We start from the raw sequence: 13,259 nt of genomic DNA on the forward strand, positions 1-13,259 counted from the left end.
ATGCAGCTCCACCAGCGGCTCCCCAGCTTGTCCCCCTCATCTCCCAGCCCCTTGGTCTGCATTAAAAGCCCCTTTGTGCCACCCGTGTCGAGTCCCACACTGCCATTGTGCCCACTCCCTCCACCACCATCCTGCCGGACCCTCCACCTCCAAATCCTCACATCTGCCAGTGTGAGGTGTTGCTGCCCATGGCAGGGGATCAGAGCCGGATGACCTCAAGGTCCTTTCCAACCCAAACCCTTCCGTACTTCCATGATTCAACGGTTCTATCGCGTCAAATCCTCAAGCAGGGTCCAGCACAGCCCAGCCACGGGCTCACCTGAGCGGGGGCGGGTTCCGGGGCTGCCGCCTGCCCTCATCCCACTGCTCCATATTCATGAGCCCCTCCTGCTCCCCCCGCTCCTCCTCCTCCCGGTGTCCGCTGTGCAGTCGGGGCTGGTGCCGTACCTGAGCGCAGCCGGACGCGGCCCCGCCATGGCCGGCGGCGCCCCCGTGCTCCAGCTCTGGCTCCTGCTCCAAGCCTCCTGCCTCTGCCTGGCCCAGATCGTGAGTTCCCTGCTCGGCCCCGCTCCGCGCCGGGCTGGGATGGGATGGGGTCGGGAAGGGCACGGAGAAGGGATAAGGAGGGGATGGAGAGGGGATGCAGAAGGGATAGGGAGGGGATGGAGAGGGGATGCAGAAGGGATAGGGAGGGGATGGAAGGGGACAGTCCCCATCTCCCCGCCGTAGACACTAGCTCGCAGTGCTTTCTTTTTGCTTCTTTTCCCAGCGCCTTTCCCATGCTTTTCCTAGGAATGACCCACTATGGGGGGTGGGAGCAGCACCCAGCCGGGACCCCCAGCTCTGACCCAACTGGGATCTCTCCATGCCGAAAGCTGCCTCCAGCCCTGTGGGCCAGGGCCAGGGCTGGGATGCACACCTTGGCGCTGTTAGTCGACCGGCTGAGTTTTCTTCTCCTCTTGGGCAGCAATGGGGACTCTGCCGCTCCCCTTCCCAGCAGCCGCCGACCTTGTGCCTCCCTTCACCTGGATAAATGCTTATTCACTTCTGCTTTGCCGGGTTGAGGGGGGCTGAGAGGGGATCTGACCCTCTCAGGGCTGTGCTGGGGTTCTATGGGGCTTGCCGGGAGGCAGCGAGAGGGAGACCAGCGGTGGAGGCACTGGGGATCCCAGCGGATTCTTCCAACTCACCCAGGGCAGCAGCAAATGCATTGGAAAGAAGCAAAGAGAAGGTGTTGCTCTGCCCTTCGGGGCCAGCGGGCAGGCAGGGTTCCCCCTGGGATCGCACCGACAAGAGAAAACTCTCCCTGCCTTGCAACTCCAAAAGTCAGGTGTTTAGGAAAGATTTCGGGATAATATTCCCATGTGGCTCCTGAGCTGCCCGCTGGCACAGAGGTGGCACAGATGTGGTACAGACACGGCACAGATGTGGTACAGATGTGGTACAGACAGGGTACTGACAGCATCGCTGCAGAGAGCTGGGGCAGCTCCCTTCCTGTAACAGCCCCCCGGGATGTCCATGGGCTTGTGGTGGCAGGGTCCGGGCTGGGGAGCGGGCTCTGGTCGGAGCAAGGGAGCTCCTGGAACAAGGATCCAGTTGGAAATTACTCTGGCAGGACAAAGGTGCCATTCACGGGTGCTCCCAAAGCCGGGTGCTCGCTCCCAAGGTGAAGCCAGGGCTCTCCTGGCTCCATGAACAAACCAGCATCACCCCTCATGCTGAGATACATGAGCCTGGAAGGATGGGGGGAGCGCAGCCAGCCAGTCTGGTTTCATTTCCAGGAACACCAGGATTCGGTCTCCGGGGCTGGAGTCTCTTTCCCCCCAAACACCCCGTCGGGATAACAGAGATTCCATTGCAAAGCCGCCCCTGTGGAGTCCTGTGCAAACCTCAGGGCTGGGGCCAGGCTGTGCGGGCTGAATGGTGCTTTTGTGCGCGGTGCTGCAGGCAGCGAGCCAGCCCCGAGCAGGCAGGAGGGAGCCCACGGTGGGGCTCGGGGTCCCCGTTCCATAGCGAGGCACCCAAATCCTACCGGTGATCTTAGAAATCCCAGTGCTGGGCTTGAGGCCCGGCTGAGAGGGGCCATCACCCCATCGAGACCCCGCACCGCTTGGGCAGGAGGGAGCTATGATGGGATAGAAACCAGGCAGGGGATGGGGAGCTGCTTGTGCCTCTGTGGGGCAGATTCCCTGGAGTTCTCCATCCGTTCCCTTGCTGGGGGCACAGCCAGGCAGCAGGGGCACAGCTCGGATGCCTTGGGGTGCTCACTCCATCCCAGCTCTCCGGAGATGGGTCCCCATCGAGCGCTGCACCCTGGGCTCCCTCTGACCTCAGCATCTCCTGGGGTCGGTCTGATCCTTCCTGACGGGGGTCTCATCCCTTCTCCTTAGCGAGGGCCTCCGGGAGAGCCCGGCCCGCGAGGCCCCCCCGGTCCCCCAGGAGTGCCGGGAGCGGATGGCGTTGATGTGAGTACGGTCGGGAACCTGTGCAGGCTGGAGGGAGGGAGGGATAGAGGGAGGGAAGGAGGGGACCTGCAGCACAAAGAGGGACATTGTGTCAGGCAGAGGCGCTGTGGAGGGCAGGGAATGCCGGCGCCGTGCGGTTCCTGCGCTGAGCTGCTCCTGGGCTGGGGCACATGCAGCATCCCTGGTGTTGCTGGTGGCCTGGGTGGCAATACTGGCATGGGGGAGCCCAGCTCCTGCACAGTGGCTCCATCCACCTCCCTGGGCCAGCAGCCTGTGGCTTCCTGACCACCTCGGGAAATGGAGCCTGGAATGGTTTTTGGGAGCAGAGTGCAGGGAGGTTTGGGTGCTGGATGCTCAGGGCACCCCTGTGTGAGCAGCAGAGGACGATCGGGGGGGCTGGGTGCAGGGCTCAGCCCATTGGGGAGCTGGAGCTGGGGGGCTGATGGGGAGCAGGACCCCCAGGTTGGGTGTCCACAGAGAGGGCTGTGGCAGGCAGCCGTGGCTCCAGATCCTGAACAACGGGGTCTGTGAGCAGCAGAAAGGGCCCTTTCTTGCCCCAGGCTGTTATTTTAGTGCTATTTCCACCCGGAGCAGCCGCAGCCCTCCCTGCACCCAGCTCAGCCCTCGCCTCTCCACACCAGCCCCATCCTTATCTGGCTCCTGCGCTGAGGGATCCAGTGTGGGAAGGGGGATTGGGGATGTGGGTCCCAAGCCCCCTGCGCTGCCTGGTTCGGCTCTGTGGGGTAAAGGACCCCTTTTACAACCTTCGTCCCTTTCCCCAGGGTGACAAAGGCTCTGCCGGAGCGCCGGGGTCCCCGGTGAGTACCCACATCTTCCCCCAGCTCATTGATGGTCTCACCCTGCCTGGAGGAGCATCTTTCAACCTGCCCCATGCCTCTTCTCTTTTAAAGGGTGTCAAGGGGGAGCCTGGAGCCCCTGGTCCAGATGGGCCCGCAGGGAAGCCGGGCATCGATGTGAGTACAGACCCCGTGTCCCCCCTGGGTTGCAGCAGGGTCTCAGCAGACTCCTCTTTCCCCCAGCACAAGGATCCTTTTATGTCACATATAAGAAAAAGCCCAAATCCCTTCGTGCAGGAGCTGGAAGCACCTTTTGAGTCACAGCAGGAAATGCAGGCAGAGCTGGGGCAGGGCTGCTGCCTCCCTCCTGCACTGCCCAGCTCCCACAGCACATCCCCCTCCATCCCACATGGGCAGGAGCCGTGCCAGGAAAGCCACGGCACCAACACCCCAACATGGAAAGGCTTTTCCTTGCCCTGCACTGCAGCCGCTGCCCTGAGCCCTCGTTCAGCTCTCGTTTCCTCCAGACCAAACCTGGAGCAATCCCGTGCCCCAGAGCGCCCCCCTTGGTTTCAAAGTCTTTGGGGTTTTGGTTGTTCTTCAATAATGCATGAATAGAATAATAACTGTTATTATAAGCATGCATTATTCATCCAGGCTGAGCTGCCTGCGAGAGCTGGGCTCCTTTGAACGCTGAGCAGAATGGGGGCTCTCTGGGAATCAGCCCCTGGGTGATGCTCAAGCCATGAGCTCCTGGGATCCAAACCCCAGCAAGAGCAGGGGCTGGGGAGCAGGAGGCCGGCAGTGACCTCCCGATGTCTCTCCTCCTGCAGGGCCTGACAGGAGCCAAAGGGGAGCCAGGACCCATCGGTGGGCCAGGAGTTAAAGTGAGTGAGGAGCTGCTCCAGGGCTGTGCTCCGGGCTCCCACCTTTCCCCCTGGATCCAGTGGGGTTGGCCAGGCTGGGACCAGCCCCATCGCTGTGGAGGGGATGCACAGATGTGGGAATTGGGTGATGGAGCATTTGGCAATGAAGAGGCACTGAGGCTGGGTCCGGGGAGGGGTGGATTTTGGCCGCTGAGATAGCAGTGGAGCAGGGCTCTGCAGGGCCACCTCCTCCTCTTTCAGCTCCTGACTCTCCCCTTTTGTCCCTGCAGGGCCAGCCTGGACTTCCAGGGCCACCGGGGCTCCCTGTGAGTATCCACCTCTCCTATGGGCACCAGTGATGCTCCCACTCCTGGCTCCGGCAACCATGAGTGGAGTGGGAGCGGAGCAGGGATCCAGCCCTCCTGCTGCATCCTTGCTGGCAGGGTGGGCATTGCCCTGCTCAGGGCAGGGATGCTGCTGGGTTTGGGGGAGTGGAGGATTGGACCAACTGTGTCTTTCTTTTTGTTTCAGGGTCCTTCACTGCCAGGACCACCCGTAAGTGCTGCTTGTGTGGGGCTGGGTGGGGGGGGGGGCACACAGGGACCCACTTGGAGTTGTGCTGGAAGAGCTCAGATCTCAGCACCCCACAGCAGGGGGCTCGGGGCTCAACCTCTGTAGCTCGGTGAACTCCTGTTTTCTCTTTAAGGGGCTTCCAGGCCAGGTTGGGCTGCCCGGAGAGATCGGAGCACTGGGACCCAAGGTAGGGGGCAGGAGGGGGCACAGGAAAACCTCCAAACCTCCCCTCCTTGCATGAGCATCCGCTTCTCCGCACTGCCGGGCTCCTGGCAAAAACAGGGATGACCCTGTAATGTGGGAGAGTGGGATCCGACAGCGCGAATAGAGGGTGATGGAGCAGCCAGGTCCACTGGTGCCACCCATCTGCACCCAGCTCGCGGCCAGGGGATGCCCCAGCTCCCACTGCGGGTCTCTGGTGCTCCATCACCCCCTCCATCGGTACCTGCTGCCTCCCCACCCCTGCATCTCCTCACTTGGCCTTGCTCTTTCCCAGGGTGACCCCGGACCCGATGGCCCCCGGGGCCCCCCAGGTCCTCCAGGGAAACCCGTGAGTACCTCCCCAGTCACCAGCATTGGCTGCAGGGGCAGAAGCTTCCACCCGGGCCCAGCCCAGTGCTTGCGGCTGGGGGTCCGCTCCGCACACACCTCCCCATGCCCCCTCCCTCCAGACAGAGCATTCACTCTAGCACAGCGCCGGTTACACCGGGGGTGCTGATGGTCTCCTTGTCCCCAGGGCCCCCCGGGACACATCCAAGGAGTGGAAGGCAGCGCCGACTTCTTGGTGAGAGCTGCCATCACCTTGTCCCTGCGCACGGTAGCGGCTGCTGGGAAAGCCCTGGCTGAAATGCAGCCACCAGTGGCATTGGGTAACTGGGGGCTGATGGGGCAGGAGGAGCAGGGTCCCCAGCCAAGACCGTGCTGCGAGCGGAGGGTCCCCCGTGGCAGCGCACAGCCTGGCTGTGGCGCGGGAGCCCGTCCTTCCAGCGCATCTCCGCAAGCTCTGGGGCCTTTCCCAACCCAGCTGTGCTGCTTCTTCCCACCAGTGCCCGACCAGCTGCCCACCAGGTCCTAAAGGCCCCCAGGGACTGCAGGGACTGAAGGTAAGGGAGCCTTGGAGCTGCCAAGGAGCGAGCAAGAACCTCTGGTCTGCTGAGCAGAGCCTGCCCTGCTCTGGGGCGAGGGGAGCTCGGGAGCTGCCCTGGGAACACAAGGACAGGCACACAGAGCCCTGCAGCAAAGGTGCTATGGGAGAGGTCCCCTGCAGCTCCCCAGTTCCATCTGGCCCCTTCCTTTGGCCCCTGCCAAAGCCCCAGCCCCAGCCATGAAGCTCCCTGTGCTGGAAAACCAGAGATTAAACCCAGTGAGCATCCCCCTTGCATGCCCTTGGCTGTGGGATGCTGAGCCCCACCACGTCACCAGCAGGCACCCCAGGGTGGGGTATCCTGGGCACTGTGGCTCTGGGTGATGTGGCCATCAAGGCGCTGCCTCAACCCTGCTGCTCTGCCCAGGGATGCTCATGATCTTCCTCTTCATCCTTAGGGACACAGAGGCCGCCCCGGTGCCCTTGGGGAGCCCGGCAGGCAGGGCGGGCAGGTGAGAGACCTCTCTGGCAGCTTCCCAGCAGGAACCAGGAATGGCTGCCTCTGGGAATGAGGGGCTGGACCAGAGGGCAGGGGCTCTGGGGAAAGGGGGAAAGAAGGAAAGTGGTGGGAGAGGGAGGAGGGAGGTCAGGGCTGGGACATGGAGGGTGGACAGGGTGATCTTCCTGTGGTGGCTTCCTGGATGGGGACACCCTCATGAGTCCCAGGCAAGGGGAATGTGGGTGCCCAGCGTGGTTTGCACCCCTACTGCACCCCAACACTGACCTCTCTCCATTCCTTGCCAGGGCCCCAAGGGTGATGTTGGTGTCTCTGGAGAACAAGGCGTGCCAGGCCCTCCGGTAACATCCTTCTTTTTGCTGCTCTGCTTGGTTTGTGCTTGGCCCCAGACACGGGGGATGTGACGCTATTGTGTCCCCACTCCTGCGGACCCCTGCTTCATGCCATCCATCTCCTTCCTCCCAGCCATGGAGCTGCCACCAGGAGGGTGGCAAAGCCGCATCCCAGTGGAGGCCCCCACAGTCAGCACACACTAACACAGATAACTCAACATCCAGGGATAAATCTCTCCCGTACACTGAGCCCTTACCCCTCCTGATCTGGGGGTACCGCATCCAGCTCACTGCAGGGATGCGGGGATTAAAGCTGTTTGCTCACACTGGGCACTTTGAAGAGGAAAAGCAATTAATGGGCTGCACCTTCTGCTCTGGGAAAGGGCAAAACTGCTTTGAAGCCAAGAGCTTTGGCTGAGAAAGCGGCACCGGTTTGGTCCCGTTGCCATCATTGAAGTGACAACTGGAAAGGTGCCTGCTGGGGGGCTATGGAATTAGGGGGCTGAAACACCTCAAACACCTCCAAACCTGCTGGTTTCCAGGACTGCTTCTGCTCTAATTGCACCTCCCCCCGGGCTGCTCCTGGGGCTGTTCCCATCTAAACTGGCTTCTGTTTCCTTCCCCCAGGGACCGCAGGGCTTGAGGGGTTACCCCGGCATGGCAGGACCCAAGGGCGAGGCGGTAAGTGCCTGGCTCCGGGGTCAGGGCACCCGGCTCCAGTGGCCATGCTTCCCAGGAGCATCACTAACACTGCTTGGCCACCTCGGGGAGCTGGATGCTGCCTCTGGCCAGTGGGACCAGACCTGAGTGGGCTCCGAGCATGGGATGGGAGGAATTGATCCCCCTGTGCTCTCTTTGCAGGGTCCTGCTGGATACAAGGGGATGGTTGGGACCATTGGTGCAGCCGGGCGGCCGGTGAGTGCCCTCCCTTGGCACCAGGGGCTGTGGGGCAGGCAGGGGACCCCACACTTTGCTGCTCAGCCCCTGTCTTTCTCCCTTGCAGGGTAGGGAAGGCCCCAAGGGACCACCCGGAGACCCTGGTGAGAAGGGAGAGCTGGTAGGTATCCCATCACAGCCCGTGCGATGCCAATGCCCCTTCTCCCTGGCATGGAGAGGGGCCCTCGATGAGCACGTCCTCCCTCTCCCAGCTCCATCCCCTGCCCCAAGAGGGCAGCTGAAGTGACACTTTGCTCCCTCCTGCTCTAGGGTGGCCGAGGCATCAGGGGCCCCCAGGGAGACATCGGCCCCAAGGGGGAGAATGTAAGTACAGCTGGTGGCACCCGTGCCCACATCTAAGGCTGAACCGCCTGCGAGAGGAGCTCTGTCCTGTTCAGGGCTATCCTGCGTCCTTGCACCCTGGCTCAGCACAGGCCTGGAGCTTTCCTTTCCCTTCCCATCCTTTTTTGCCCCCACCCCAACCCTTTGAGTCCTCTCAGAGGTGTCAGACCCAGCAACTCCTCCCCTTTTGCAGGGTCTCCCAGGCATTGATGGCAAAGACGGGACCCCGGGTATCCCAGGAGTGAAGGTGAGCGGGCAGGGGCTGCTCTTGCTGTGGGGAACGGACACAGTCATAGAATGGTTGGTGTTGGAAAGGACCTTAAAGCCCATCCAGTTCCAGCCCCCTGCCACGGGCAGGGACACCTTCCACTGGAGCAGGTTGCTGCTCCTCGTACCAGTGCTTGCTAGAGGTAACAGGAACGGCAAGCGGCATCCCAGCCCTTGATGTGGCATCTCCTGGCCAGCGGATCCTCATCCCCACAGGGTTAAGGGCAATGCCCCACCTCGGCCAGGAGTCTCCATGGACTCTTCATTGCTGCGCCTTTCTCTGCCTTGCAGTAACATCCTGTGTCTCCAACAGGGCAGCGTGGGACAGGTCGGACAACCAGGAATACCGGGACACCGGGGACAAGCTGTGAGTAGGGGACTGCGGGACCCAAGGCAGATCCCCATTACCATGGGGTGACCCCCCCATGCCGAGGCAACGCTGGCACCCGCAGGGATGCTGCCCCCATTGCTCTGCACGGGGTTTGATCCTGGTTTTTTCTCCACAGGGCTTGCCGGGCCAGCCGGGAAGCAAAGGGGGCCCAGGAGACAAGGTGGGTCTGGGGCAACAGAGCTGGAGTAAACCCCTTGGAGCACCCACGCTGCAGCCCCACTCACCCTGCATGGTGCACTCTGACCACCTCTGTCTGCCTTCACAGGGTGAAGTGGGTGCTCGGGGCCAGCCCGGTGTCACCGGTGCCCCGGGGCAGATCGTAAGTACAGAGGCGTCACCGTGCTCCCCCTGGGCACAGCCGGGGTCGCTCTCCTCCTCTCCCCTGTTCTATTTTCCCCATTTGCTGTCAAACAAAGCAGAGTTGGGCACTTTAACCCCCAGCCCTCCACTTCCCCTGCCCCACAGCAGTACCCTCATGGGGAACCCCCTGGGGCCACATCCCCAGTGCCCTGGGCCAGCACCTCGTTGGCCACCCAGTGCAGTGGGAGCAGGGGGCAAGGGCAGGGCTACACATCCCTGGGGCAGGACGAGGGGCAGGTGATGACGTGCAAGAGGGGCAGCTCCTTTGGGACTTTTCTTTCTCCCTCCTAGGGTGAGCCTGGGCCTCGTGGTGAGCAGGGACCTCAGGGTGTCCCCGGGGTGAAGGTGAGTCCTTGGGGCACTGTGGGGTTCGGGGCAGTGCCTGGAGCTGCCGCTGACTCCGCTCCCTTCCTGGTTCCCCGCAGGGTGACCGTGGAGAACGTGGCCCCGTGGGTCCCGCCGGCGAGCAGGGGAAAGCGGTGAGTCAAGGGCTTAAATTCCCCTCGAACGGAAGGTGAAACGGTGGCACGTGCGCCGTCTCTTTCAATGGGAAGCTTCAGCGCAGGCTGGGATGCCGTGGGGCAGCCTGAGCTGCTGGAGGGGGTGGGGAGCCACCCATTCCCTTGGGAAGGATGCTCTGATGGGGGAGGGGGTCGCCCATCACCTCTTTTCACTCGTTTTTCTCTTTTTCCTGTGTTACCCTCACTTCCAGGGGCCAAAGGGCGAGCAGGGTCCACCGGGGATCCCAGGGCCCCAAGGCTTGCCGGGAGTCAAAGGAGACAAAGTGAGTGCTGACTGCAGGGGCCGGGCTGCCCTGGGCTCCAGCTCAGGGACACTGCACTGACCCCCCCTGCCCTTCTCCTTTGTCCAGGGCTCCCCAGGGAAAATCGGCCCCAAAGGCAGCACTGTGAGTACAGCACCCGGGGGGGGGGTGTCACTGGCACCGCTCTGGACAGGGCTGGCACCCACCTCTGTGGGGGCTGGCACCCACCAGCACCAGGAGCTTTCTCCATCAATAGCCCGGTGTCCTGGTCAAGTCCTTGGTGGAAGGAGGGATGAAAGCGGCTGCGGAGGAGGTGGGTGCTGGCAGTGAAGGTTCACATCTCTCCATTGCCTTTCCTCCAGGGAGATCCCGGTGTTCACGGACTTGCAGGGCTGAAGGGAGAGAAGGTGGGTTCCTACAGATGGTTCCTGGGATGGGCTGGAAGGACATGGGGTGGATGTGGGTCTCCTGCCCAGCATGGCCCTTGACACACCAGCGTTGCACCCCAGTGTGATCCATGGGGTACCTATGTCTCCCCCAAGACATGTCTCTAAATTCATGCTGTCTCCTCATCTCATTTCTTGTGTTCTGTCCCCAGGGTGAATCAGGAGAGCCAGGACCAAAGGGACAGGTGAGTGATGGGGACTTGGGACCAACCTGTACCTTCCTTCATGCTGGGTGGCTCTGCGGGACCCTCAGTGGAGGAGATCCTCCTGATGAAGGCAGCAGTGATCCACGGAGCTGGTGTGTGCTGCACACGGGTGGCCTGAGGAAGTATTTGCCCTGGAGACGCGCATTCAGCCCTGGATTCAAGTTCAGACCCGGCTGCGCTGGTTGATGCTGGGAGCACTCAGGGTCTCTGCACAGGGCTGGGCTCTGCTCCTGATGCGTCTCTCCATCCCCCCTGCAGCAAGGCATCCAGGGCGAGCTGGGCTTCCCCGGCCCCACGGGGGACGCGGGTGCCCCCGGTGCCCAGGGCTACCCAGGACCCCCTGGCCCACGAGGACTCGTCGGGGTACGCGGTGTGCCCGGGATGCCCGGCCAGCGCGGAGTGGCGGTGAGTACCCCAGTACCCCGGTGCCACAGTACTGCAGCACACACGGTACCCCAGCACACACGGTACCCCAGCACACACGGTACCCCAGCACACACGGTACCCCAGCACACACGGTACCCCAGCACACACAGTACTCCAGCACACACAGTACCCCAGTACCGCAGTACACACAGCCAGCCCCTCCTCACCTCCCTCACCGTGCCATGCTGCCGCCGACCCTCAGGTAAACAGCCCCAACCCTTCCTTACTAACTGGTTCCTCTGGGAAACTGCTGTTCCGGTCGAGGGCTGCTCCATGAGCAATCCAGGAGGGCTGAGCCCAGTACCTAAAGGGGGTAAAAAAAACCTGGAGAGGGGCTTTGGACAGGGGAATGGCTTTAACCTGCCCGAGGGCAGACTGAGATGAGCTCTTAGGCAGAAGCTCTTCCCTGTGAAGGTGCTGAAGCCCTGGGGGATGGAATTTTTCTGTAAAAGCCTCATTTTAGACTTGCAAAATGGGGCTGCAGAAGGTTGACACCATGAGCAAGCTGCACCATGAGCTGAGGCTGGAGCACGTGCACTGGGACCAAATGGGAAGTAAAGAAGGGTGGGAGCACCATTGGGTTCAGGGAGGTGCTGCGGACCGGGATGGGACCAGCTTTGTGGGTACAGATGGTGACAGGAGCAAACTTCCTCTGTGCCATGTGCCTCTTCTTGCTGCTGGCAGGGCCGGGATGCTGGGGACCAGCACATCATCGACGTGGTCCTGAAGATGCTGCAAGGTGAGGGGGTGAGAGGGGCACTGCCAGCTGGGTGCTGCCACCCCATCCCGCCCCACATCGGCCTCCCTCTGCCCTACAGAGCAGCTGGCGGAGGTGGCTGTGAGCGCCAAGAGAGCTGCCCTGGGAGGAGTGGGTGCCATGGGACCCCCCGGGCCTCCTGGTCCTCCAGGGCCACCCGGTGAGCAGGGTCCTCACGGACCCATGGGACCTCGAGGTGTCCCCGGCATCTTGGGTGCTGCTGGGCAGATCGGCAACATAGGACCTAAAGGTAGGTGGTGGGTGGCCATACCCACACCGTGCCGGGCAGAAATCCCCCTCGGGGCTCCTGCCACCCTTGTTCTTCAGTTCAGGTCCCGCTCAGGGGCAGCCCCTTCCCCTGCCAGGTCCGTGTTTCCTGCTGCAGCTCCAGAGCCCTTCCCTTCCTCTTTCTTTCCCGCAGGGAAGCGAGGCGAGAAGGGGGAGCGGGGAGAAGCTGGCCGCGGCCACCCAGGCATGCCGGGCCCCCCGGGCATCCCAGGTAAGCCCCTTCGCCCCGCACAGACAGGGCGGGCAGCAGCATCCCTTGTGCCCCTTTAGCAGTGCGGTGACAGCCACCGGCCCGGCATTCCCTGCCCCATCCCTGCAAACGGGTCCACGCCGCAAATCCCCAGCCTGGAGCAGCCTCTGCTGCCTGCGCTCTGCCCCCGCTTTCCCCTCCCCTCGGCGCTGCTCCCTGCCTGACCCCGCGCATCCCCCTGCTCTCCGCTTCCCCCGCCCCGGGCCCGGCTCTGCCCCCGGACTCGCAGCGCACCGAGGGCCGCGCTCCCGTTGCAGGTCCCCCCGGCAGCCCGGGCCATGCAGTGGATGGGAGGCCGGGCGAGCGGGGCGCGCCGGGCTCCCCGGGCCTCGCGGGCCGGCCGGGCCTGCCCGGCCCCGCCGGGCTGCCCGGGTTCTGCGAGCCGGCCGCCTGCCTCGGGGCCTCGGCCTACGCGGGTGCGCGCATGGCGGAGCCGGGCGCCGTCAAGGGCCCCGTGTACTGAGGAGGCACCAGCGCCGTGACGGACCTGGGCAGCAAACCCGCGCCGGGGCTGGCAGCAGGGACCGGGACGCTGCGAATCCATAGGGACGGACCCTGCCCGGCGCGGCTGCGGGAGCGCTGGCATCGGGGCAGCGCCGCAGGGGAGCCGCAGCCCCGGGAATTTATGGGGAGCAGCCTGCGGACAGGGAGGAGGAGCGAGAGGGCGCCCCAAGTCCTGTGCTCATCACCGGGCTCCGTTACCTGCCCCCTCCGCCCGTCCTCCGCTCCCCGTGCCCCTTCCCCGAGAAATAAATTGGGTTTTCTACAACGCCTCTCCCTGTTCTGTCCTGCTTGGTGCTGCACCGGCTCACTGCCTGCTCCTTCCCCCCCCCCTTCTTTTCTTTGTTAAACAAAGCATTGTGGTTTGATTATTTAAGGGACTCACCAGAACCAGCCTTGTCCCTGCAAGGCACTCGCAGAGCTGTAAATCTTTGTAAAATAGGATTATTTTGTAACTATGAAAAGAAAACCACCAACTTTGTACAAGTGGACAATAAAACTGGGATGGATTGGTAACGAACTGAAATGACGCGCCGAGTTCTTTGAATCAAACCACGGCTGTGCTGGTGGGGGGTTACTATTTGAGGGCTGAAGCTGGTTTTCCTGTTGTTTCAAGCCCCTCATTGGGTGTCTCAATTGCTCGTTCCCATCCCTGGGCACAATTTTAGCCTCTCAGAAGTTTCTTTAGCAAA

The 13,259-nt window shown here is 62.7% G+C and overlaps 1 protein-coding gene across 1 annotated transcript; it reads left to right on the top strand.

The window, feature by feature from the left end:
- The first annotated feature begins 142 nt into the window (after positions 1-142).
- Positions 143-12,894, top strand: COL9A2 (collagen type IX alpha 2 chain). Its single transcript, XM_065697451.1, has 32 exons — positions 143-546; positions 2,391-2,465; positions 3,248-3,283; positions 3,377-3,439; positions 4,096-4,149; positions 4,419-4,454; positions 4,660-4,683; positions 4,835-4,888; positions 5,198-5,251; positions 5,438-5,485; positions 5,748-5,804; positions 6,244-6,297; positions 6,590-6,643; positions 7,262-7,315; positions 7,496-7,549; positions 7,638-7,691; positions 7,841-7,894; positions 8,106-8,159; positions 8,493-8,546; positions 8,686-8,730; positions 8,836-8,889; positions 9,222-9,275; positions 9,356-9,409; positions 9,643-9,714; positions 9,802-9,837; positions 10,056-10,100; positions 10,292-10,324; positions 10,604-10,750; positions 11,456-11,510; positions 11,590-11,778; positions 11,950-12,027; positions 12,324-12,894. Exons 1-32 carry the CDS (start codon positions 253-255, stop codon positions 12,527-12,529), a joined length of 2,295 nt encoding a protein of 764 aa, XP_065553523.1. The 5' UTR covers positions 143-252; the 3' UTR covers positions 12,530-12,894.
- The last annotated feature ends 365 nt before the right edge of the window (positions 12,895-13,259 follow it).

Source organism: Lathamus discolor, chromosome 18, assembly GCF_037157495.1.
Source record: "Lathamus discolor isolate bLatDis1 chromosome 18, bLatDis1.hap1, whole genome shotgun sequence".
NCBI classification, from domain to species: domain Eukaryota; kingdom Metazoa; phylum Chordata; class Aves; order Psittaciformes; family Psittacidae; genus Lathamus; species Lathamus discolor.

What these genes read in the sequence shown, in the direction of transcription:
- COL9A2 (XM_065697451.1), top strand. Translation starts at nt 253, where the DNA reads ATGATTCAACGGTTCTATCGCGTCAAATCCTCAAGCAGGGTCCAGCAC. An exon ending in CAGGTCCTCCAGGGAAACCC is followed by an intron (nt 5,252 to 5,437) that starts GTGAGTACCTCC and finishes CCTTGTCCCCAG; the next exon opens with GGCCCCCCGGGACACATCCA. An exon ending in CCGGTGCCCCGGGGCAGATC is followed by an intron (nt 8,890 to 9,221) that starts GTAAGTACAGAG and finishes TCTCCCTCCTAG; the next exon opens with GGTGAGCCTGGGCCTCGTGG.